The sequence below is a fragment of the Monodon monoceros genome, unplaced genomic scaffold, assembly GCF_005190385.1.
Source record: "Monodon monoceros isolate NGI ecotype Baffin Bay Population unplaced genomic scaffold, NGI_Narwhal_1 Super_Scaffold_7, whole genome shotgun sequence".
Classification (NCBI taxonomy): domain Eukaryota; kingdom Metazoa; phylum Chordata; class Mammalia; order Artiodactyla; family Monodontidae; genus Monodon; species Monodon monoceros.
The window spans coordinates 104,056,268-104,082,763 of record NW_021703784.1 but is presented as its reverse complement, the minus strand read 5'-3'; the positions used below and the strand labels follow the sequence as shown (position 1 = coordinate 104,082,763).

At 54.5% G+C, this 26,496-nt stretch overlaps 1 protein-coding gene across 2 annotated transcripts in view; it reads right to left on the bottom strand.

The window, feature by feature from the left end:
• The window catches only part of ANO1 (anoctamin 1), a 161,932-nt gene that overhangs the window by 70,062 nt on the left and 65,374 nt on the right, over positions 1 to 26,496 (bottom strand). Inside the window, exons 2-3 of one of the 2 annotated variants that reach the window (XM_029208737.1) lie at positions 19,326 to 19,498; positions 12,440 to 12,772 (exon numbers count right to left, since the gene is read on the bottom strand). In XM_029208737.1, the coding sequence (XP_029064570.1) occupies positions 12,440 to 12,772; positions 19,326 to 19,498 (506 nt within the window). Of the gene's footprint in view, positions 1 to 4,159; positions 4,366 to 12,439; positions 12,773 to 19,325; positions 19,499 to 26,496 lie in introns of those variants that run through there. The other variant, XM_029208738.1, reaches the window with a different exon arrangement.

Genomic DNA, 26,496 nt, shown 5'->3' with positions numbered 1-26,496 from the left:
ATTTTTAGGAAAAAATCCTCCGTGGTCCAAACACACTCATCCAGCGCCAGCCTCGGGCCCCAGTGAGACGTGGGGCTCCTGCCTCACCTGGAGAGAAGGGCCACAACTGCTGGGAGAACTCCAGCTCATCTCTCCACCTCTGATGCAGAGGCGCCCATGCCCCCCACAACCAGAAGAGCGAGCATCTCCCCGGGGCCTCAGTGTCACCTCACAGGCCTTGTCTATGTGGCCCCAGCAGGCAGGCGAGTCCTGTCCGGAGCCTCCCAGCTCACTGGCCCTGCTGCCCACGTCGGGGCAGTGTAGATGCTGCACGTGTCCACTGAACGAGTGGATGAAGTCCCCTAACAATGATGATGACGGGGTGCGGGGAGAGGAGGCTGGGACCCACCAGGCACTCACTACGTGCCAGGCCCTGCTTCAGGCATCTGTGCGTATTAACTCATTTAACTCCATGACAGGCCCGTGAGGGTGATCCTGCCACTGTCCTCACCTTGGAGCCCAGAGGTTCACACTCTGCAAGTTCACTGTGAGTGTCCAGGGCAGGCTGCAGCCAATGGCCACAGACTGAGCAGCTTTAACAACACAAATTCATTCCCTTCCAGTTCTGGAGCCAGAAGTCTGTGATCAAGGTGTGGGCAGGGCCGCGCTCTCTCCACAGGCTCCAGGGGAGGGGCCCTCTCGCCTTGCCCAGCCGCCGGGGACCCCAGGCCTTCCTGGGCTTGTGGCCATATCACCCCAACCTCTGTGCCCATCTGCACAAGCCTTCTCCCCTGTGTGGCTCTGTGTTTCAAGTCTCCCTCTCTTTTCTCTTCCAAAGACACCTGTCATTGGATTTAGTGTCCACACGAATCCAGGATGATCTGGTGCAGAGATCAGTAACTTACTTACATCTGCCAAGACCCTTCTTCCAAATAAGGTCACATTTGCAGATTCCAGGAGGATGGCTTTTGGAGCTGCCACTTGGCCCACGATACTCACCATGAAGCAGCAGGTCAGAGCCCCACAGGGCTTGGTGCAGGGAGCTTATCAAAGTGGCTGGAAGCTTCGAAGAAGCAGGTCCAGGAGCTGGGTCCTGAGGCTGCTTCCAGGACCAGGGTGCTCGGGCACAGGGACCAGATGCGCAAGGCTCGAGGTGTGCTGGCTGGCGTGAGGCACACCTGCAGGGAGCCTGGAGCCTGACACCACGGCCCAGGGCTGGGGACTCAGCGGCGCGTGGACTAGTGTGGACCAGAGGAGGCAGCCCGGGGGCTCGGGCAAGGGGAACCCAGATCTTCCTGCTGCCCTCAAGGGGCAGGTCGGGTGGGCACCGGGGGCGGCCATGGATTGGGCGGCCTGGGTCCGAGTCCTGGCGGGCTGCTGTGTTGTCTCCAGCAAGTGACTCAACCTCTCTGAACCCCCTTTTGCTCATCTGCAAATCTTTGCAGTACAAGACTTGCTTCACGGCTGGGGGAGTCCCTGATGCTCCTAACACTTCCATCCAGCCCCGTGGCTGGGGCTATGGCTTCTCTCCGTGACCCTGAGGCTGGTGAGACCACGCCTGCGTGGACTCCTTTGGCTAAGAAGCTTGAAGCCGCCTCCCCAGCTCCAGGAAGCCCCGGGGGCACCATGAAATGACCGAGAAGTGACCATGGACGGCCCCGTGAGGCAGACCCCCTCTTTCCCATTACAGCCCAAGTTTATTTCTGTGCCCAGTGTTCAGTCGCATGCAAAGACCCAAAATATATTCTTCCGAGTCCGTGGCGAGCTCTCTCGATGGTGGTCAAGGACCAGTGCCCGGGCTGGCCTCCCTGGGAAAACACGCTCTGCTGTTTACGTGAGCAGTGGGGTCCCTCCCAGGGAAATATCTGGCAGGATTGGGGAAAGGGGTCGTGGGACCAGTTGGACAAGAACACATACAGGATATTTTAAACCTTGGTGCCCGGCCCGACAGCAACCCGCCCCTGCAGGAAGAAATCGTGAGATGCCGGGTCCCCTCCCTGAGCCAGATGCCCCAGAGCCGTGGGTTCTGTCCTGACTCTGGTCCCTCTGGTGTGGGGAGGTTGGAGGCCACAGAACTGCCGGGGCCGCGCACCACGGCGTGGGTGTGGGGAGGGCCAGGGGTCAGGGTCCCGCAATGGCCTGCCACCAAATGCTGGACAAAATAAATAAATAAAATAAATGTCACGTCTTAAAGTTGCTGAAGACCTGAGAAGACCCAGAGAAGCAACCAAGACCATGCCATCCAAGGGGTTTCTACCGATGCAGACACTTGGCCTGGAGGGGGGAGGGAGGTTTCTGCCCCAGGCCCGCCCAAGATGGGAAGTCTAACAGAAGACCCTCCCCCATGGAGCCGGACCCCCATGAGATGACACTTTCAGGTGACCCAGAAAGGGCTCCCTCCTCCAACCCTGGGAATTACAAGGAAGGCAGTCCTGGCGCTGAGCAGGAAAGGGAGGGAATGAGGACCTCCCCAAGAAGTCCTGGTCCGAAAGGCCACGGCCCCAGTGGGTCTGGGAACCTCAGCCTGTGACCTTGGCTCAAGGTGGTTCTGTCTATAATGCCCTCAGATGTGACGAATGCAAGACTTTCTGGACAAGGGCATCTTCCTCCTGGGCTTGGGGAACTCCCCCCCGCCCCGATCATGGGCTCCATAAGGGTGGTGGTCAGTGGGCAAGGGCACCAGGCCCACCAGGAACGAAGACGGCTGGAGGAGAACCAGCAGAAGTGACGTCCTCAGCCTCGGGATTCTGCGAGGATTAGATGGATAATAAATCAACTGTGCTCACCTTGTTTAAAGAAATAAACCTCAGGACAGAAAGGTTCTGCAAAGGACAGGAAACTATTAAAAAATGACACAGCCAACTTGGAAAAGAACCAAACAGAACTTGCAGAAATAAAAAAGTGTCATAATGAGAAGTGAAAATTCAACAGACACGTTCGAAGGTACTTGACCTCTCCAAGGAAAGGGAGACACATGGGCGTACAGCAGGGAGTTGCCAGTAAGGAGATGCCAGTAAGGTATGCAACCCTCCACAACTCCCCTGCTCTCAGGAAGAAAAAACCAACCCTGATCTGTAGCTGCAGCATTTGCCAATTTCCACAGTGTAAATACTCCCGCCATGGCCTATTTCAAGCTACCAAAGTGTTAACACCCGGCTGGCAGAATTCCTGATGAGCCAGAAAGAGCTGACTCCGGCACACCACGGGCCTAGAGACACTGGAGGACGTCAGAACTGCAGCCAGAGTGGCACAGATTTTAGCCCGCCTACTTGGGACCTGGGCAGAGCTGCCCTTGGGGAACTTTAAAGACATGACTTTTAAAAAGTGTCCAGAATATACTTTATAGCAAGTATGCTTCCGCAAAACCAAGACAGACCCAAAGGAAGTCAGGTGGGGTGTGTAAAAGCCTCAGCACTTAAGACTCAAGAGACATAAAATCTTTAGGGCCAAAGAAATGAATGCGTAATGGTGGAATTGTGGAGAAATGAGAGCTTCAGGACTAGACAATGGCCCCTAACATCCCACTGTAGGAGAGGCTCATGGCAGAGGCACTAAGCCTGGGGATGGGAGTGGGGGGCTGAAGACCACATGGTTCAGGGCAAAGAGCGTGACACTGGGAGCCACGACCCAGGTTCAAGTGCTGGCCCTGCCCCTGTTGGGCCCGGTGGCCTTGGTCTCCTTGCCCCGCCTCTCAGAGCCTCAGTTCCTTCCCTCTGTAAAGGGATCTGATCCCTGTGCCACACGGCAGGTTAGGGCGCCCACACCAGGCGGGATGGGGTTTGCTTCCAAACTGACAAGTCCCTGAGAATGTCTGTTGCGCCTTTGTCCCTTATACATGAGGATGTCGGGATTAGACCTCAGGCTCCTCAGAGTCAAGGACCCCCACCCCAACGCCCAGCCTGCGAGGAGGGGCCGCTCCTCTGTGCTCAGAAACCACTCATGCCTGCAAAAACTCAGCTGGAAACTGCAAGAAACACGTCCCCCTGCCTGTGCCATGACCACCCCTCCGGGAGGAAGAACGGGCCGTCACCTCCATCCCTAAGATGGGAAAACTGAGGTCCAGAGGGGGGAAGCCACTTGCCTGAGGCTGCTCGGCCAGGAAGTGGCTGAGCAGGGTCTGGACCTGCACACGTGGCCCCGACAGGGCCCTGAGCCTCATTGGGAGCTCAGATATACTCACCACCTGACGGTGCATCCCAAAGTTTGTTGTGGAAGCAGCACCCATCCTCCCTCAGTCAGTTCCTCACTTGCTTTTCAAAAGCAACATCCACAAAGATGGGAAACGGATGTCATGATGGCCCACACCAGCTTCGGGTAGGAACACGGAGAAACGACAGCCCACCAGCCCCGGGGCGAGGAGAGGAGCCCCGAAGAGCAGCATGAAAGCAAACTGATTTTACAGGGTTTGCGTGTCCGCGGCCTTAACAATTCTGCCAAAGCCGGGGTCAAGTTCACCGTCAGGGCAGTGCGGGCCTTGGTCACCCCCAGCACACAGCCAGCATTTTAGTGTGTGGCCTTCTTGGCAATCGCCAATGGACATAAATAATGTCCCAGCTTTGAGGCTGGACTTGAAAACTGCTGATGGATTTCAGTTGCAAGGAAACATGTTGGCCACAAGCTGCTCTTGTCCGTTTACTGGGAACCCCTGGATGCTGACCCCACTGCCGTTGGGGGGTAGGGTGGGAGGAGGGGCTCCTTGAGAAGGAAGGCCTGGGCCGCCTGTCTCCACGACCTTTTCCTCCCTCATTTCCTATCACGTGTGTTGTCCCAGGGGGTCTCTGACATGACGCCCCTCTTGGACCCTCATGTGTGAAACCCACTTTGGGGGCCGTCCTCTGGATCAGGCGCCAGACCCTACCTTGACACCCAGGGCCCCTCTCTTGCAGGGAAGCAGTGTTCACGCTGGGTTCCTCTGAGCCTGCGGTGCCCGGGGGAGGGTGGGAGCAGTGGGGAACCTATGGTTAGAGCCTGTTGGCCAGGCTCAGTCTCTATCCATCCTGTAATCAGGGTTATGGGCACGCTTCTTCCAGACCCATCACTTCCCTCTCCACGGTTCTTGGCCCAGTGTACCCAGTACGGGGGTCTCTGTCTGGGGCTACCTCTGGGGCACTGGATAGTGGGTCAGGGGCTTGCGTGGATGTTGGGGGCCCCTTCCCTGGGATGTTTCTGATGGCTCATGGGGAACAGGCTTGCACGGTCCTCACGCCTCCAAGTATGGTCCAGGGCCGGCCGCTTCATATGCCCTGGGAGCAGGGTAGAAGCGCAGTGTGAAAGCACGCAGACCTGCCGAGTCAGAGCCCGCATCTTGGCAGGACCCCACGGGGTTCCCGTGCACATCCTGGGCCCTGCACCGAGGCAGCCAGGCCAAGGCTTTGTCCCCCCCAGACCACCTGCCCCGCTCTGCCCTCCAACCACGAGCCATGCCTCCCCCACCCACTGCTGTACCTCTAGGGGTCCTGCACGAGCCACCCGACTCCTGGGGTAACACCCCTGTGCAGAGTCTCAGCTCTGTAGTGCGGTGAATGGTACCCCCCAAAAGAGACGTCCACATCCTAACTCCCCGTATCTGTGAATGGGACCTTATTCGGAAATGGGGTCTTTGCAGATGTAATCAAGTTAAGATAAGGTTATACTGGATTAGGAGGCGCCTTAAGCAGAATGACTGGTGTCCTTATGAGAAGAGGAGAGACGTACAGAGGAGGCCATGTGAAGACGAGGCACAGGTTGGAGGGACGTGGCCACAAGCCCAGGAATACCCGGAGCCCCCCAGAAGCTGGAAGAGGCGAGAGGAATGCTCCCCTAGAGCCTTGGGAGGGAGCACGGCCCTGCTGACACCTTGACTTTGGACTTCTGGCCTCCAGAACTGGGAGGGAATCAACTTGTGTTGTTTTAAGACCCCCCAAGTTTGTGGTCGTTGGTTCCGGCAGCCCCAGGACACTCACTGTTCTGTGTCCCTAAGAACAGCCCCCCACTGTGCCCTGAGCCAGGCCGGTCTTCCACTGGTCATCACGGGATGTCTTCACAACAATAAACCTCCTGACTCGGGAGAAAGGCTCGCACGGCACACAGGGGCCCCATCCGTGTGAGGCTCGTGGCCCACGCTGCCCAGGAGCGGCTCAGTCTCACACACCCGCTGGCCCCTGGGGGAGCAAAGGCAGCTCACACACCTCTGTGCTGCTGGTGACCTCCATGTGCTGCCTGGTCACAGCCGGGCCAGCAGAGAGTTGAGGAGGGGTTCCCAGGTGTTCAGGAGGCCTTATTTAACTGCCCCCCCATTTCTCTCACTCTCACTTCCCTTTTGCCGCCTCCACGCCCACCCCTCCACCCCTATCCGGCCTTTAAAGCAGGCTCTCAATATTGGCTCCCCGGGGATATTGGCGATGTCTGGGGACATTTTGGGTTGCGTTTAGGGATGTTGCAAAATACTGAATGCCAGCAGTGCCGAGGCTGAGAAATCCCGCCTTAAAGCAATGATGCTTCATCTTTTGGGCGTCATTGTTTGAGTATCTGATGGATTCCACGGATTGTTTTCTCCCCAGGAAAGTGCACATAAGTCCCTAAATTTTGCTTCAAAGTGGGTAAGACTGTGCGATTGGGCTCTCTCTCTGAGGCTATCTTGTTCCCCAAACTGCAAACCCTTTCACTCCTTGTAATCAGAGCACACCCCGGGAATGAGTCATGAGCCGGGCATCTCTCTGCTAATCTCACTGGCAGGGGACCGTATACACCCGCAGACTGCACGCACCTGGCCGGCCGGCCCCTGAGTAGATTCTGGTCTCAGGTGAAAGCAACAGGCTGCAGCGAACGAAGGTCCTTTCAACAGCCTCAGGGCCTAGTTCACCTCAGAGGGAAGCTCGGATTGCAGGGGCCCGTGGGAAACTCGGTTATGATCTGAAAGACTACAGCAGGAAGATGGCTCACACTCAACTCCAGCTGCTTTGAAACCTTGAACTGTCTAGTTTATGCCACAGTAATATTTTCATTTAAAAAAGACCCAATCTGCATGAAGAACCTAGGGGCAAGACGGGAATAAAGACACAGACCTACTAGAGAATGGACTTGAGGATATGGGGAGGGGGAAGGGTAAGCTGTGACAAAGTGAGAGAATGGCATGGACATATATACACTACCAAATGTAAGATAGATAGCTAGTGGGAAGCAGCCACATAGCACAGGGAGATCAGCTCAGTGCTTTGTGACCACCTAGAGGGGTGGGATGGGGAGGGTGGGAGGGAGGGAGACGCAAGAGGGAAGAGATATGGGAACATATGTATATGTATAACTGATTCACTTTGTTATAAAGCAGAAACTAACACACCATTGTAAAGCAATTATACTCCAATAAAGATGTTAAAAAAAAAAAAAAAGAAAGACCCAACTGAAAAACTGAAACTATTTCCTCTAAGATCAGTAACAAGACAAGGTTGCCCACTCTCACCACTATTATTCAACATAGTTTTGGAAGTTTTAGCCACAGCAATCAGAGAAGAAAAAGAAATAAAAGGAATCCAAATCAGAAAAGAAGTAAAGCTGTCACTGTTTGCCGATGACATGATACTATACATAGAGAATCCTAAAGATGCCACCAGAAAACTACTAGAGCTAATCAATGAATTTGGTAGAGTAGCAGGATACAAAATTAATGCACAGAAATCTCTTGCATTCCTATACACTAATGATGAAAAATCTGAAAGAGAAATTAAGGAAGCACTCCCATTTACCATTGCAACAAAAAGAACAAAATACCTAGGAATAAACCTACCTAAGGAGAAAAAAGACCTGTATGCAGAAAACTATAAGAAACTGATGAAAGAAATTAAAGATGATACAAACAGATGGAGAGATATACCATGTTCTTGGATTGGAAGAATCAACATTGTGAAAAGGACTATACTACCCAAAGCAATCTACAGATTCAATGCAATCCCGATCAAACTACCAATGGCATTTTTCACAGAACTAGAACAAAAAATTTCACAATTTGTATGGAAACACAAAAGACCCTGAATAGCCAAAGCAATCTTGAGAAAGAAAAACGTAGCTGGAGGAATCAGGCTCCCGGACTTCAGACTATACTACAAAGCTACAGTAATCAGGACAGTATGGTACTGGCACAAAAACAGAAATATAGATCAATGGAATAGGACAGAAAGCCCAGAGATAAACCCACACACATATGGTCACCTTACCTTTGATAAAGGAGGCAAGAGTATACAATGGAGAAAAGACGGCCTCTTCAATAAGTGGTGCTGGGAAAACTGCACAGCTACGTGTAAAAGAATGAAATTAGAACACTTCCTAACACTGTACACAAAAATAAATTCAAAATGGACTAAAGACCTAAATGTAAGGCCAGACACTATGAAACTCTTAGAGGAAAACAGTCAGAACACTATGACATAAATCACAGCAAGATCCTTTTTGACCCACTTCCTAGAGAAATGGAAATAAAACCAAAAATAAACAAATGGGACCTAATGAAACTTAAAAGCTTTTGCACAGTAAAGGAAACCATAAAAAAGACAAAAAGACACCCCTCAGAATGGGAGAAAATATTTGCAAATGAAGCAACTGACAAAGGATTAACCTCCAAAATATACAAGCAGCTCATGCAGCTCCATATCAAAAAAACAAACAATCCAATCCAAAAATGGGCAGAGACCTAAATAGACATTTCTCCAAAGAAGATACACAGATGGCCAACAAACACATGAGAGGATGCTCAACGTCACTAATCATTAGAGAAATGCAAATCACAACTACAATGAGGTATCACCTCACACCGGTCAGAATGGCCATCATCAAAAAATTTACAAACAATAAATGCTGGAGAGGGTGTGGAGAAAAGGGAACCCTCTTGCACTGTTTGTGGGAATGTAAATTGATACAGCCACTATGGAGAACAGTATGGATGTTCCTTAAAAAACTACAAATAGAACTACCATATGACACAGCAATCCCACTACTGGGCATCTACCCTGAGAAAACCATAATTCAAAAAGAGTCATGTACCACAATGTTCATTGCAGCTCTATTTACAATAGCCAGGACATGGAAGTGACCCAAGTGTCCATTAACAGTTGAATGGATAAGAAAGATATGGCACATATATACAATGGAATGTTACTCAGCCATAAAAAGAAACAAAATTGAGTTATTTGTAGTGAGGTGGATGGACCTAGAGTCTGTCATACAGAGTGAAGTAAGTCAGAAAGAGAAAAACAAACACCATATGCTGACACATATATATGGAATCTAAAAAAAAAAAAAAAAGGTTCTAATGAACCTAAGGGCAGGACAGGAATAAAGACACAGACGTAGAGAATGGACTTGAGGACGCAGGGAGGGGGAAGGGTAAGCTGGGACAAAGTGAGAGAGTGGCATGGACATATATACACTATCAAATGTAAAATGGATAGCTAGTGGGAAGCAGCTGCATAGCACAGGGAGATCAGCTTGGTGCTTTGTGACCACCTAGAGGGGTGGGATAGGGAGGGTGGGAGGGAGACGCAAGAGGGAGGACATATGGGGATATATGTATATGTATAGCTGATACACTTTGTTATACAGCAGAAACTAACACACCATTGTAAAGCAATTATACTCCAATAAAGATGTTAAAAAATAAAAAAGACCCAGTCAACTGCTGGAAAAGCTTCTCAAGCTCTAGAGCTAAATTATCAATGAAATTGTGGGTCACTGTGATCTTGTGATTTGTAATAATAGATTTTCAGTCTTTGTCCCCCGGTCCTGGCGCAGAGCTCCTAAAACTCTAGGAAATTCCTAAGTGGGGAGAGCAATAATGGTGTCTCTTGTTAGGTGAATGAGGTGACTTTTTGGAAAGAACCTCCTTTCCAAAGGATGGGGGCTGGTTGCCAGGGGAACCAACCGTGTAGTTAGAGGGTTGGAACTTCTGGTCCCTCCGCGGATGTCTGGGCAGGTGAGAAGGGCTGCAGGTTGAATCAATCGTCAACGGCCAGCGATCTAATCAGTCTTGCCTGTGTAATGAATCCTCTGTAAAGACTCGAAAGGACAGGGTCTGGAGAGCTTCTGGTTGGTGAACACGTGCAGATTTGGGGAGAATGGTGCTCAGAAATCATGGGAGCTCCACGCCCTTCCCTCACACCTTGCCCTGTGCATCTCTTCCATCTGGCTGTTCCTGAGTTATTTCCTTTTATAATAAACCAGTGATCTAGTAAGTAACGTGCTTCTCTGAGTTCTGTGTGTTGCTCTAGCAAATTAATAGAACCCGAAGTCCTTAGAACCTCTGAACTGTAGCCAGTGGGTCAGAGCACAGGTGACAACTTGGGCTTGCAAATGACGGCTGGTGGGGGGTGGGTGGCCTTGTAGAGCCCTTAACTTTGGGGTCTGATGCTACCTCCAGATGGGTAGTGTCCAAACTGAGTTAAGTTGTAGGACATCCAGCTGGTGTCGGAGAAGTGCTGGGTGGCGTGGAGAAAACAACCCATACGTGTTGGAATTGGGGGCAGAATTCTCATCACTTGTTGGGACAATTCAATCTTTTTTGGGGGCCGTAATCAATGTCTTTACGTTTGCTATTTATTTCAAAGTCATGGAGTTTTTAAAAAGATATGTGTGGTGTAGTATTTAATTGGACTTGGAAATGCTCTTTCTTCTCTCCTTCGTGAGCACGGCCATTCCATTTCCATATGAGCAAAAATATATGATTGAATATTCACGTCAGCCAATGAGAATTCCCTGACTGCCAGACTGAGTTAAGTACTTTATGACAATCCAGTGATATAAACACGATTGTTATCTCTGTTTGACAGATGGGGAAGCTTAATAAGTCTTGCAAAGGACAGGTAGAGGGTCTGGGATCTGGCCCGGAGAGGGAGAGTGAATTACCAGACCCAGGAGGCGGGGATGTCCTTTCAAACATGAGATTTCAGCGCTGTAGTCAGGAAAGTGAGAGAGAGTAAATCTCTCGGTCGTGTAACACTGCGCCCAGGATCACAGCTCCCAGGAGAGGCCTCTGCCACCAGCCTCCCTCCAGCCTCCCCTGCCTCCAATGGAGGCCGTTCGTTCCTCCAATTATAAAGGACACTCTGAATTCAAGCCTGTTTAGCAGCAGTATTGTTGTGACAAAAGGCCGCGGGGCTGGCCGGGCGGGACTGGGAAAAGTCCGAGTGAATGACTGTTCTCTCTCCCGAGTGGCCTCAGCTCAGGTCTAAGACAAAGTGAGACAGAAACCTCCAGAGGACTAGCACAGGCCTGTCTGCAGCTGCGGCCCTCAAAGTCAGGGAGACAGGCTCTCCGCCACCCGGTCAGGATCCAACCTTTGCTTCCTGATCATCAAAGCGTCTTAAGGCCCCCCGCGCCCTCGCAACTCCAGTGGGAACCAACCCTACAGCCAGAGCTCACCCACACCTGCCGGCAGCCAAAGCGTCACCCAGAGGGGTGGTCCCCGTTGAGAGCAAGATGCCCCTACCACTAGCCAGGCCGAGGTAGAATGAGGCCCGCTGAGCACACCTGGCTGCTTTCGGGGGAAGTAACGTCATCTTGCGAAACAGCATTCACACCGGCTCCGCTATTGTAGCTTTCTGTTCTAGGTACCCCAAAAGGCTCCTTATCACCAGACCCAAAGCATTCACTAAGGACGCGGTGGTTCTCATTGATGAAAATAGCAAAACTAATGCCAACTTCTATTTTAAACATTCACGATGGACCCGTGGGTCCCTAAGTCCACCTGCTGACTACTTTTACTGCTCCTAATGTGTTACAGAGACTTTGGCTGACTCTTGGTTAATCTGCACAGCCACAGTTCCTGCGGGCTAGAGGTCTGCCCCCCACTGTTCATGGAAGAGATGCTCCCCGCCCCACCGTGCACAGAGAGGTTAAGGAGCTGTCAGGGGAGCATCAGCAAACCCGCTGAGAAGTTGAGGGGGCCGCCCTGCTGTCCCCAGGCCGCCAAGGTCAACTCTCCCTGCACTGCCATGCCTTCTGCCACCAGGGCAGCCAGCCGGCCAGGCGGCCGACCTTTTGCTCTCCCCAGAAAACTTCCCTTAGAAAGACTCTCAGGCTTTGCCAAGGAGAGAAGCTCTGGAAACCAGTGTTATGGTCACAGATTTCAATGCGCCGGGGCCCCCGGGCATCAGCCAGACCAACCTCCCCCTTTGACAGATTGAGAAACTGAGGCCCGAGAAGCCAAGGTCAAGCGCCAGGGAGATTCCTGGGAGACCTTCGTCCTCCGCCCGTGAAACGGTCATCCGCCCATCTTCCCAGGGGAGGAACTGACCAGAGCAGGAAATGCCTTGACCCCGGAGGTCATTGCCGAGAAGGCCAGCCCCTCCCGGGGGCAGATGTGGGGAGGGCGTTGGTTCGGGCTCCCCACACTCGACCAGAAGGGCGCTGGCCTCGGCCCTTTTCTAAGAACAGGTGACGGTAGAAGGACCTGCCCGCCCACCCGGCCGCCCGCCCGGGAGAAGGGGATAGTTACGTCCTCGTCCCGCTCCAGCTCCAGGCCGGCCTCCATCAGGTTGCCCTCGTACTCCTCCCGGCGGAAGCGCTTGTCATCCTCGTGGTAGTCCAGCGGGGCCTCGGGCTCGCCCGCACCCACGGGGCCCGCCTTCCCGGGCAGGGGCTGGTCCTGCCGGGCACTGCGGGCGGCCAGGCCGGCGTCGCTGTGCTGGACCCGCCTGGCCAGGGTCCTGCTGCCCGAGGCCCTCTTGTGATGGTACACCAGGACGTAATCCACCTTGCGCTTGCCGTCCCGGAAGTACAGGCCATACTTGCACTCGGCGTCGGGGTCCACGGACAAGGAATTCAGCAGCTGCGGGGGCAGAAGAAGAAAGCCACTCGCCGTCAAGGGCTCAGGGACGGGCCCTCGGAGGGGAGCGCGCTTCCAAGACAACTGGCCACCCACCTGCCCTCCCCAACTCTTTCCACTCATGCCCTCTGATCACTAGGGGCCCAGACGGCTGATAACACTGCAGAAGGCCCTCCTTCAAGGAGCTGGCAATCAAGAGACGTCGCTGCTCACGGCACTTGAAGATGCCAGGCTGGGTGCTCACACGCGAAGGCCTCCCGCCTCTCCCCAGCGAGCTCACGTTGCCTGGGAGGGACCAGGCGGCTGGAATGGGCTGTGAAATCTGCACGGCCGACCCCCAGGGGTGTGCTCTTCGCACAGGCCCACAGGGTCCCAGGCAGAGCAGAGCTGAGCTCAGGTTCTGCACAGCGCGACCTCTGATGGCCAGCAGGCGTGGCAATGTCGTGTCAAGGTGGCTGCGGGACCGTACCGGCCCTCGCCTGGCCCGGCTCTGCCACTGATTAGCTGTGTGGTCGGGGCCAGGTAACCACTGTGTTAGTCTCGACTCTCCCAAGTCAACTCCCAGACCGCGAGTCGAGTATTCGGCAGCTTGCCTGGGGGGTGGTCTCAGGGGCCAGAGCGAGGTGGGGGAGGGAGGGCGGTGGCTGGTAGTGGCGGGATTCAGGGTGGGTCGCTGCACATACAGTCCTGCCTCGGTTTCCTTATCTGCCTGAAGGACTCCAGGGGGCCAAGGAGACGGGAGCCCACCTGGGGTGGGGGATTCAAAGTCCAGGTCCTTCTGCTAAAGCCACGCCCGCTTCTCTAGCGTCCCCGTGGGATTCGGCTGGTTATTGAGGGTATTAAGTTCTGCTGCAAGCTGGCCTCTTCGGAAATAAGAGGAAATAAATAAACTCACGCTGGGAAGAGGTCAAACGAGCAACTCTGCACCATTCAGAGTCTTCGGAGCTGCACCAGGGCTAAGGAGCCAGGCCCACACCCAGGCGGGCAGCTGGTACTGGGAGAGCTGGGGGCCTGGGCGGGAGGAGGGAGGCCCAGCCCAGGACAGAGACCATGGACCACCCCAGCGCCTTTGGTGGGTCATGTTGCAGGAGAGGCGGGAAAGAGTTGTTTGTATCAATTTGTCAGGGGAAACTGAGGCCCGGTGGGGTGAGGGGCACCCGAGGTGACAGCGCAGGCAGGCTGAGCCCAGCCTGGAATCCTGTCTGCACACCCAGGGCGCCCCTCCTCAACAGTAGCAGGGACTTGGGGTGACACTATTTCTCAGCATGGGGCACAGCCTTTCACGGAGTCCCCGCCTGAGGGCCCCTATAATTAGGGCTGCTTGACCCGGAGGAAGTCGGGGCTCACGCGGGCGAAGCGATCGGGCCCTTGCTCCCCGGCGGATCCCCAGCGGCCTGCTCCACTGGACACCGTTAGACTAAGTGTAGCCGCTCAGCCGAGCTGCAGCTCCACCCTCACTGCTCCTGGAACCACAGGTCAGGTGAGGGTGGAGGGGCGCTCTGGGCAGCGAGAGGCCTCAGGTAAGTCCAGGCTTGGTCCCTCTCCAGCTACGAGTCCTGAGGGGATACTCTACCCTCTCTGGGCCTCGGTTTCCGCCTCTGTAAAGTGGGTGGATAATAGAAGCCGCCCCCACTGGCAGCCAGGAGGACTGAGTAAAAGAACGTCTAGGCTGGGTGGACTCTCCCTCTAACTCCTGAGACAGGCATCCCGGGTCCACCCCGGTGTGAAGACAGTTGCTCATTCTCCTGGGTTATATCAGGAAGGGCAGAGAAATGCAGCGTCACGGGGAGCTGGCCGCTAAAGTTGGCTCCTCTCCTCGCAGGAGAGTGGGCAGCAAAGCCAGACCCGAAGGCTGCCTGGGGGGAACGTGGAAGACGCTGGCTGACGCTGGGGAGTAACGCTGCTGCTGACGGGCAGGGCAAGAGCATGGGAGGTGGGCAGAGCCAGGTGGACACGCAGGCTCTGGGTGGGCAGGGCACACCGCCTGCCGCCAGCATCCTGGGCACTCCAGACTCTCAGCGTCTCTACAAGGGGTTCATCCCTATTTTCCAAACGGGGAACGCGGATCTTCTGGGCTGAGCCAGGGGCCGTGTGTCACTCTCGAGGGCTGGAGCGGTCATCCTTGTCTCCTGCCTGCAACACCTCTAGGCAGCTTCCTCTCCCATCCCGTACCCGGGCATACACCGGAGCCAGGACATCTCATCCCCTCCTCCCTGCCTTTGCACGTGCTGTGCTCCCCACCTGCACGCCTTCCTTTCTTCCTCTGTCCTTCGTAGCTCTCCCCAGCTTCCCCAGCACTGACAAATCCCCTGTCCTCTGGGATCTGAGGTCCCTGACCTCTCCAGATCTCATGTCCTGGGACTGCCTCGGAGCCGTCCATACATAAGCTCTTAACTCATGGGGGCCCCTCAGCAGGCTGGCAGGACACCGGGGGGCTGGGCCAGGAACTGCCCTTAACGCACTTCCCTTCAGAACCTGCTGCACACATAGCGGGCTCAGCACCTGGTGCGGGTCCCAGAAATGCTCCTGGTTGGCTGGAATAATGGCTGGTACTGAGCAAAGTGGACCAATGAGTCCTTAGTGAATGGGAAGGAAATTCAGAGTGACCCCCCTCAAGTCAGACAGCAGGGAAATGAATGTAAGGAGAGAATTCCCCACCAACACAAGACAAGAAAATGTTACCAGGTTCAAAACTGAATGCCCATCCACCCACTGGGGCCTGATCGAGGACCCTCAGAGTCTGACAGTCTGCGGAGCACATAAACATCCCCTAAACATCTCCTGCCATTGGGGGGAGTGGTAGCATGGAGGCCAGACAAGATTGGGTGTCTTTTGCTTTCATCCAAAGACCAGCTCTGCCACTTCTAGCTGTGCTACCCTTAGGCACGTAGCTTAATATCTTTGTCCCTCTGATCTCTTCTTTGTAAAATGAGGGCCAGAGGGAATAAACAGACCTCCCTCAACTAATATGACTTCCCTCAAAGGGTTGTTGGAAGGATTAAACACGTTAATATATGTAAAGGGTTTACAGCAGGGCCTGGGATATGGTGAACCCTCAACAGAAATTTGCTCTAAAATCTCATGGTCGAAGCGGACCACAAGTTAAAGATGGTGGCAGTGGAAAAGGGAGCTGGTTGCAGTGCCAGGTCCAGCAAGAGGCAGAACCAAGCACTGCTGTGAGAGTCCCAGATCCTCCCCCAAGGCCTGGCCCTGTCACTAATTTGTTGTGTGATCCTGGGCAAGTTGCTTTGCCTGTTTGCATCTTGGTTTTAAAAATTGGGGATGATCCTACCTGAATAAGTGTAAGGGGCGTGCAATCTTCAAACAGAAAGTATGGGCTCTCTTCCTAGTACATTCAACACAGGCTGGTAGGCCTGCAGGGTTTGGAGAGCAATTCTGGGCTGGGCTTAGAGGGAGCTGGGGAGGTAGATGCACAGCGAGGACCACAGAGACTGTCAGGGTGGCCATGTGACTTTTTGGGGCCCTTCCATGGAGCCAGAGTGGCTGCTTTTCTTGTGCAGGACAGGACAAGAAGGCAAAGATCTAACTTGCAGTGGGAGCGATATGGGTTAGACTGAATGCCTAACTTCCCAATTCAAAGGCTTGGGAAAGCTTCAGAATGTCCTTTCTGTATCCTTAGGGAAGGGACAGTGACCTCTTGCTGCACTTTTGCTAAGGGCGAGGGATTTCTCATTCATCTTTTTAATGCTCGGCACTGAACGCACGGCTCTGGAATGAACGCATGCATGGGGGAATGAATGACAGAGGTGTGGGGTTTGCACGCTGCTACTGGTAGGGGCCACCAGATCAAGGACACCAAAGCTGAGACCCAGCCAGACCAGAGCTTAAACACCACATCCCCCAGCTCCGAGCCTCAGTTTTTCCATCTGCGAGATGGGGACAAAAACATCTCCTCGACTTAGGTCACAGGATTCTTGTGAGGACCAAGTGTGATGGGAGAACTGAACGTATTTTGAAGATGAACCCCTGAGCTGTCCCAAGGAAGGCAGAAAGATGGCTGTCTGAGGTTACGTGGGAAGAGGTCAGGGGCCAAAATTCCCCTTCACAGCAGGTGTGCCCTGACACAAATACCACAAACAGCGCGAGGGCAGTCTACCTGTCTCTGCAAACTTCCTCCCCAGACTCTTAGAAAAGGGCAGAAAAGGAGAACGGAGCCCTGTATCCACACCCTGGTCGCTGGACTGCGACCCAGTGCATTCTTTCTTTATATTTATTTATTTTTTATTGACGTATAGTTGATTTACAATGTTGTGTTAATTTCTGCTGTACAGCAAAGTGATTCAGCTACACAGATCTGTGCCTGCACAGAGCCACCTTCGCTGGGTGACTCAAAGTAATGACTGAGCAACACTTATTGGCTTGAGCTGTGCTGGGGATGCCCTCGGAGGCTCTCCCCGGCACACTGCCTGCCCTGCACAGACAGGCCCCCAGCTCCTAGAGCCACTGCTTCCAGCCTGTCTGTGGCCATTTCCCTGGTGGGATGCTGCTCAGCCCTCCTTCCTGCGGCCACGTGCTCCTGGTTCACAGCCCTCCAAGCCCGTCATACCTGAAGCCTCCCCACCGTAAGGCTTCTGTGCAAAATAAGTCACTAGTCTCCTCTGGGCTTTTCTGCTTGCTTCTGGGCTGTGAGAAGCTTGAAAGAAGAGCCGAGCTGACTCTCTGCAGACTTTGGGGCCCTCACCAGAGTTTGGGGGACTGAGAATTTCTGGATTGCGAGAGACAACGGGTCCCTGAACTAAAATTCCAGAGCCCAGGGGCCATTTATTAAGGGCTCCATTTTTTTTTTTTTTTTGCGGTACGTGGGCCTCTCACTGCTGTGGCCTCTCCCGTTGCGGAGCACAGGCTCCGGACGCGCAGGCTCAGCGGCCACGGCTCACAGGCCCAGCCGCTCTGCGGCATGTGGGATCTTCCTGGACCGGGGCACGAACCCGTGTCCCCTGCATCGGAAGGCGGACTCTCAACCACTGTGCCAGCAGGGAAGCCCAAGGGCTCCATTTTTAATTTCACAGCCCGTTCATTCTCAAGTTGAATCTGGTGTATCTTGGAGTGTCTGTTTCTCTCCATTTCCTTAGCTGCCACCTCTACGTCATGCCTCCTAACCGGTGTCCCCCTCATTCCCACCTCTGGGTCTTCAAATATGTGATTTCCTAGTGTGAAAGGCCCCACCCCACCCCATTATGGGTATAACTGGCCCCTTCTCCTCCAGAATGCTCATCCCTCCGACAGGCTGCCCGTGGTCACCTGCCTCTGTGTCTTCGCCCTTCCTAGCTCTCCTCCCAGCTGGTGGGTGACATGGGACAGTCATCTGCCCCCTCCTGGCCTCAGTTCCTTCATCTGTGGTAACAGCACCTACTCCATATGGTTACTGAGAGAGTGAAATGAGTTAACACACAGCGGCGGGCCCATCGCTCTGGAAGCATCCCTTGTCGCTGTCTTGGGTAACTTCCACCACTGCTCCTTAAGCCCCAGCTGGGCGGGGCTCCCCGGCCCTTTCACTCTGGTGGTGTCCGGGATCCCACAGGGCCTGGTACGCAGCAGGCACACAGTGTGCGCTGAGATGATGATCCTAAACGTTCAAGGTCACCACCAACGCTGGTCCCTAACGTTGCCAGCATTTCTGCCCAAGCCCAGCTGTAGAGGACACCCCCATAGCCCACAGGAGCCCAGTCATGACCCCAGGGGGTGCGAGGCCAGAGGGTCTCTGCCTTTCCGGGACCGCACCCCACAGGCACCTCCCTGGATGCCCGGCCGGACTCCGGCTGAGGCCAGAGAGGCAGTCTAGGGCAACCCTGGGCTTGGTCAGAGGGAAACACGGGCTGGGGCCTCCGCATCTCCTGGGGAGGGGCTTTGGCAGTGGCTGTGTGGGCACCAGGGAGAAAGGGGAGTCTGTTCTCTGGCCCCGGAACGAGCGGCCGCGGGGCTCCCCGGCTGAGGGCGCTGGTCTCAGCCCTTCCCCCTTCAGGCAAACTTTGTTCCAGCGTTAAGCCAAAACCCACATGGGCAAATTCTGACCTCCGGGGATCCTTGCGACCGCTGGGTCCCGCCCCAGAGAGAGTGGTAGGGGTACCGGGGACCCCAGACAGGGGACCCAACCACGTGGTCGGCCAGGCGCTGGCCCACGCGGCCCGGCTACCACCCGGGCCAGGCGCGAGCGCCGGGCTGGGGACCGGGACCAGCGCGGAAAGTCAGTCTCGAGCGACCGGCGCCCGCCTGCTGCCCGGGGTGTGCGGAACTCCCGTGCCGGACCCCGCGCCGCCCGGGGGACTCCGCGCCCTGTACAGGTCGGTCCCCGGAGGGTGGCGGCGGGGTGGGGCCTGGAGGCTGCCGCCCTCCCGGGGCGAGGCGGCTATCCCACCGGGGGCCCCAGCGGCCCGCTCGGGCGAAGCGGCTGCGGGCTGGGACGCGGGGCCGGGCGGGCGCGGGCGCGGCCCCGAGCCCCGCGGCCCTGGCGCGCCCCGCCCCCACCCGTCGAGCCCGTCCGGATCGCGGCCCAGGTGCGCGGTCCTCCCGCCGGATCGCGGCCGCCCGCACTCACCGCGCCCTCGGACGGCAGGTAGCCGATGTCCTCGATGGCGCAGATGTTGATGATGTGGACGCTGCGCTCCGCGGCCGGGAGCGTCGAGTACTTCTCGTTGACCCTCATCGCGGCCGCCTGTGCGCCAGGACCGCCGGGCGGCGCGCCCTCCCCATCCACGGCCCCGGCGGCCTCTGCAAGCGGACAGGCAGCGTTCGCGGCGCGCTGGCTCGCGGGGGGCCGGGCCTCCTGCTCCGCCCGCCGCCCGCGCCGCCCGGCCCCGCTCCCGGCCCCGGCCCCGCGCGCTGCGGTGCGAGAGCGCCCACCCTGCAGGTCCCGCGGGGCCCACACGCCGGCCGGCTTCCTTTGCCTCCAAGAAAGATGATACGCGCTGTGCGCCCGCTTATGGCCGGGGCGGCGGCCACGCGGGTCAGATTTTCCGTAGAAATTAAAACACAGGAAGAAAGTATTCCATTCCTGCGGGCCCCTCCAAGTTTTATTTTTATCCGGGGAAAGCGCCCCTTGGTGGCCCGATTTTCATGTCAGGGAGGAAAGGTCCAGTCGCCCCTACCTTACAGTTCAGTTGCGGGTCACCTTGCAGGGGAGACACGCTTCTGAGATAGAAGTCAGGAATGCTCTCCCTGCCCCTTCCCGCTCCACCCGCTGGCTGACTCCGGCCGGCTGTCACTCAGCTCTCACCTCCTCGGGGGAGCCTCCCCTGCTTTCTGCATGCCCGCCCTGTCCAGCTCCCCGGAGCCCCCTAAGGTTGCCCGCAGCCCCCACTTATGGAATGTTTAGTACTCTGTGCCCAGGCACGAGAAGAGTCTGGGACACAGTACATCTCATTTAACCCCACACCCTGGTCCTCCTTTTGCAGAGGGGGCTGGGGACTTCGGAGGCCAAGGAAATGTGGGCCGGGGGAGCACGTGCAGTGTCGCCTGCACTCCTTCATGATGCTCTGCTGCCTCCCTGAGGGAGGGACGGTGACTTGGATGGTCTCATCCCAGGACTAGCAGGGCTCGGGCACACAGTTGGCACTCCTCAGGACATTTTTAATCCTCCATCCCTGCAGGAGGGGGACGCAGGTCTCTGGGGGCAACCATGCTGAGGTTTAGCCCTCGGGGGCCACGCTAGCAGCCCTGCCCAGTGGGAATGAAGTCTCCCGTTTTTCTGCCTTTCTGCATGCCGTTAGTTCCTCAAGGTGTGTGTGCCAAATGCCACCTCCTCCAAGAAGTCATCCTGGACTGCCCCTCACCCAATCACTGAGGCCCAAGAACCTGCCTGTACCTTGATGACAGCACTTTCTTTACTCCACCTCATTTTACAGTGGATTCATACAGTTGATACTCAATAATTACTTGTCAAATGGCCACTGAGGAACATTCAGGGCCTACAGAAATGATTCTAAAGAATGATTCTAAAGCTGCCTTCTAAGGCCATGATGTCATCAGCCTGCTGTGGTTCCAAGAATGCATTCTGGGATCAGACAGGATGGGGTGGGGGAGACGGGATGGGGTTGGGTTCCCGTTCCGGCACTTTCCAGCCCTGTGGCCCTGGACGAGGCTCCTTAAGGCTCACAGCGACTCCGCCTTCTCCCGTGAGCATCTAGCGTGTGTGAAGCTGCAGCTCAGTGCCGGGCACAGGGGCGGCTGGGCAGTGGCCACCACTGTTACTACAAAATATCCTCTTGTCATTGTCATGACCTTCTTCCCTCTCCCATTTAGACTCAAGTTCATGAATTTCCTGAACTTGGAGAAATGCAAGAAGGTTACTCCATCCTTGGGCTGGCCTTGCCAATGGGAGCTGAGTGGCCCTAAAGGACTCTTTGTCTGCACCTTGGACAGCTAGAGTAGGTTTGGAGAAGTGCGCTAGGCTGCCGAAGGCCGGAAACAGTCCTCCACAGTTTCTGCCACGCCAGGGAGACCTTGCTCTTAAAAGTTCAAGTTTTCAGGGCTGGGAAGAATGACACAGACACACACACAGACACACAGACACACAGACACACAGACACACACACACACAGAAGATTATGTAACTTCATTCTCTTATCCGTGTTGGTAAACAACCAAGATTGTGTAACCCTAATGTACCATCTTTCTAAATTTATTTTCAAGTGGCAAAGGGCCTTGCCGAAGCCTACGAGATATAATTTATGAAGAAAATAGGAAAAATGTAATTCCTCAATTCTGGGTACATTGGCATTTCCAAACGTTTGGGGGGTGACACTTGACTGCTGACCCCGGGAGGCCTGGGGGCTTTGTGCCTGAGACCTTCTGGGGGCTGCAGGGTGGGGGACAGTCTTTGAGGCTTGGCAGCTCCCCACCTCCTCCGGAGACAGCGCCCCCTCTGGCCTTGCCCCAAAAGCTGTGTTTCTGCACTTGTTTCTGTGATTCATGCCTTAGCCAGGTTCAAGACATCTGCTTGCTTGTAAAGCATCACTTTCTTTGCCACATACAGTTGAGTTCCTTGCTTTGCCCTTCTCCCTGCATCTGCTTCGTCTCGCCCCCTCCCCTAAGCTTCTGAGGTGGATGGTGTAGAAATGCTTCATCAAGGGGAGGGGAAATGCAGGGTGGCCTCTGCACAGAGCAGGTGCAAGGATGGGCTAGCTGAGATCAATTCCATCCCCGGGCCACTTATGGCCTGGGCCGGGGGTGGGGGGTGGTTCCTGGGTCTTGGGATTCCAGGGACAAACAAGTAGTAAAAACATTCCCACCAAATCAGGAAGGAGGAATGGGACGCTTCTAGTTGAGATATCTCTTAAGTTAGAAGGACTTTAAAGGGTCCCTTTTGTTCTGGTGATGATTTCACCTCCTGGGTTCCCTGCCTTACACTGTCTCACGGGCCATCATGTTGGGATTCCGTCTCTACTCTGAATCGCTAACTGCTTATAAACAGATCCTCTAGATAAACTGTTGCATTACTTTTGTATTTTCTTCTTTTTGACTCAGTGATTCTCACCATTAAAAATCCAAAGGGACTGATTTCACCAGAAGGATTAATTCCCCGCTCATGAATTAGTAAAAATCGGTCTCATTAGTTTAAGTGGTACCCTTTATTATGGGAAGTTCTGGGCCTCACGGCTCACCCTTTTCTGCCACCGTGTTGCCTTTTCGTGTCATTGCGATGTCACCCAGCATTAGGCACTTTCGTCTCTGCTGACATTTTAATAGTCACCAGGAGTGCAAGCACAGGGCGACAAGGGGCGCAGGAGAGGAGGCCAAGCATGCTCCCGGGTGAATGCCTCCTTTGTAAGTGGCTCAGGAGGGGGCCCTTTCCAGTGGTGTTTTCTTTGCAACGTCAGTTTCATCTCCTTGGCATTGTGCACGAAAGAAAGAACGTCTCGCACTGTTCCTGCTTAGTGGCACCAGTCTGAGCCTCACCAGGAGAGCAGGCTTTACACAGCGAGCAGAATAAGGCCATAGTGAGCCCGGGGCAGAGATTATTCCCGCAAGGGTCTCTCTGATATGGCGCTCTCCGGCGGGGCTTCTCACCTTGGCTCTGTCGACATCTGGCGCTGGATCGTAATTTGTCCTGTGCCCATCCTGTGCCCTGTGAGATGCTCAGCAGCATCCCTGACTTCCTCCCACTAGATGCCAGTAGCACCATCTCCCTCCCAGTGTGACAACCAAGCACATCACCAGACATTGTTAGGTGTCCCCTGGGGGCAAAACCCCTCCCCGTTGAGAACCCTGTTCCCAGGCTGCAAGGAAGACCCCGGAGGCTGATCTTACCACCCCCATTTCTCTGATGGGAATGGAGGCCTGGAGAGGTACTTGGCTTTTTATTAGAGATACACGAGGTGGGAGTTATGATTTGTTTTTACAAAATACAGAGATGCCCCCCCCAGGGCTGCTCTCAGTTGGTGGAGGGGCCGGCACAGCCCAGGACACACCAGGCTGCTCTGTCCCTCGTTCTGGCCACCCCTGCATGGGGCAGCCTTCTCCCCAGGACAGATCTCTGCACTCAGAGGTGCTAAATAAACGCCATTGACTCACGGGCAGCCTGGGTGGGGAGAGGAGTGCGGAAGAAGTGAGCGGCTCATGACTCAGGGCTATTGTGAGCGCCAATGGCCACCCATCCCCCGCTGGCTCTGAGCCCCCTTCGAGTATCTGGTGGGCAGTCCCTATAGGAAAGAAACGAACACCCCACAGGTATATGACCTAACATCCTAAAAGCGACTCAGGGTGTAATTATCCCCAGGGAAGATGTGCCTGGAGAATTTATAACTGAGATACGGTGGGTGGGAGACTGGCCCCCTGTCATTTCCTTCCTTCGAATGATAGCAGAGCTCTGAGCAGAAGCTGGCAAGCTGCAGCTGGATGGGAGACTCCTTGGGCGTGGAGACTGCCAGCCCAGAGCTCTGGAAAGTAGCCCAAGCATGAAGTTCTGTCTGGGGGACATCCCCCACCCCCACAGCATCCACAGGTGTTGTTTCCATCAGAGGGTTTTCAGATGATTTATGTGTTTTGTTAACCCAAGGCCCGCCTTCTGAGAATTCCTAGGAACTCTAAAAACATGCCCAGGGTAAGTTAGAACCCAGCCCATCACCTCCTCCTGGAAGCCTTTCTGGCCTGAGTCAGTTGGCATGACTCATCTCTGTTCTGCTGGCTCCATCCAGGCACTCAGGCCCATTTCTGCTCCATCTTCCTCACGTCTCCTGCCTACTTTATTTCTCCACTCTTAACCCCCCACACCGTCCCATCTTTGGCACTATATAGATTTCCCTGTTTATGTTTATTTATTTAACAAGCAGTGGGGCAGTGTTTACTACAGTCCAACACTGTGCTAAGCTCTCTACAAACAGTAACTTGAATTCTTATAGTGATTATAGCCATTTGCAAGTGGATTCACACAGATGTCACCCCTCCACCCCCGGCCAAGGTCCTTTCTTTGGAGGTTTGGGGAGAAGTCCAGACTGAGTCTCCAATGGCTGCTCCCTCCTCCCCAGCGACCCTACAGGCATCATGATATTAATTCCCATGACGACAGACACTTGGGCACCAGAAATCCTGCCCACTGGGGACGGGATGCAGGATGCAGCCGAGACAGCCTCTGGACCACCCTGCCCAGCAGAGGGTGGAGAGTCCGATCGCAGCGTGCTGGCTGCCCGCTTCTCAAAATGAAAGCCCCGCCCAGGGGTCTAACGCTTCTTCTTGGGTCTTGAAAGAATAGCAGAGCTTCAGCCTGCTTTGCTTTCATCAGCACTCCCCAAGAGAACAAAGGATTTCCAAGTCCCACGCACAGATCGCCTTCATCCGGGCTCACACCACACCAGGCAGAGCCTTCCAGATCATGGAGCTGCTGAGAGATAAGAGCCAGGTGCTCCAGGCTGAAGGTGGTGTGAGGCCCCCAGGCTGCAGAGCTGCCCCATGCCGTTGAAATGTGTGAACAGGAGCAACCGCTCTCACCCGCACAGCCCAACCGCCTGCATCCTCCCCATGCACGCATGCGTGTGTTTTGGAGTGCATCACATGTGCATTATTGCTGTCCTGGGGTCAGTGGCCACACACAACCCTTAATTTCCCTAAAGACCCATCTCGCGGGAGGCTGGACCCTGACGTCACAGCCTAGGTCGGTGACCTGGGTCTCCCTCCAGAGCTGATCCTCTTGGACCACTCTGTGTGACCTCACACAGCATCCCCAAAGATCAAGCAAACCCAGAAATCCTTGGACAGAGGACCAGGCTTTGTTATCTTTATGGGAAGACCCTGATGCTTTCCTGTGAGACCCCAGGGCTGGAATCAAAGACCTTCTAGGTTTTGGTGAGGCCACGAATGGCCTTTCCCTGGAAACCTTGCTGTTCATGTGGTTGTACCTTCATGTGTGTATGATTCAGTGCAGAGCTTCTGTTTTGCATCAGGCCTCTGCTAGGTCCTGGGTCTCCGTCCTGCAGCCAAGCTGCCGGGCTGCAAGCTTCTCTCGGGTACAAGCTCACTGCATCCTGTGTTCTGGGGCCTGCCTGGCTGGACACCCAGCCCAAAGCAATGACCCAACGTTTTTGGGAGGCGTGAATGAGCTAATGAACCAGAAGCCTCACCAACAAGGCACTGGCTCTCCCTGCCCCGGTGCTGGGAGTCAGAACTACGAACCTCCTCCAGGTTTGGGGCCTCGGACCTCATCCTCCAGCAGAGCTTTCTGGTGTACTAAAGGAGTGGGTTCTTGGGCCCTACACAACAGCACTCTCCAACAGGAACGTGATGTGAGCCACTGGTAATTTGCGATGCTGAAGTAGCCACATTACAAGAATAAAAATCATCAAGGGAAATTGATAAAGTATTTTATGTAGCTTATTCTATAAATTGTTATCTTTTCAACACGGGATCAATAAAAAAATTATCGATGAGCTAGTTGACATTCTTTTACCCTATAACAATTTGAAATCTAATGTGTATTTTATACGTACACAGCACATCTTAATTCAGACAAGCCCTATTTCAAGGATCAGATCTGCCTGTGGTCAGGGGCGAGGTACTGAACAGGTTAGCTACAAAGCTTGTTCTTATTATGTAGGAAAACTACATTGGATGGCTTTTCTTTTCTGCTTTACACTTCTCTGTGTCTTCTAAGATTTCTGCAGTGAACACAAATTAGTTTTATCACCAGGAAAAGGGAAACTATTATCAAAAACTCTGACATACCATATAACCTGCAGGGTTACATGGTACCCTTTTTACTGTTTGAGGGAAAATGGTCAGTTTATTGGATTTTTATTTGTACAGCACCAATTTAGAGAAAACCACCTTTGCTTAGGGCCAATTGGAGACATGTTCCTAAAATATTTTGACAAAGTTTAGTCTTTAATTACAAAGCTTATATGATTACACAGCTGGTCACAGAGGCTTTTGAGTGGAGGAGGTGAGAGAGGTCTCTATTTGGAGACCCAGAGGGTGGCCACCTGGTCCACCTGAGGGCATCCTCCAAGGGTCCCTGTGCTAAGTGTTAGGTTCAGCAAACGTGGGCTGTCTGCCCACCACGGAGCACGGGAGTGGATGCTACCTGAGATGCCAGCCCAGTGCATGGGGCGGGACACCTTACCCAGCTGCCTGCTTGGAGGACTCTTAGCCCCCTGCTCTTCTGATAGTACTGCCTGGACTGGTGGGGGGGTCATTCATTCACTCACCCATGATTTACCCACTCATTCACTTATTCATTCACTCACACATTCATTCATTCATTTACTCACCCATCATTC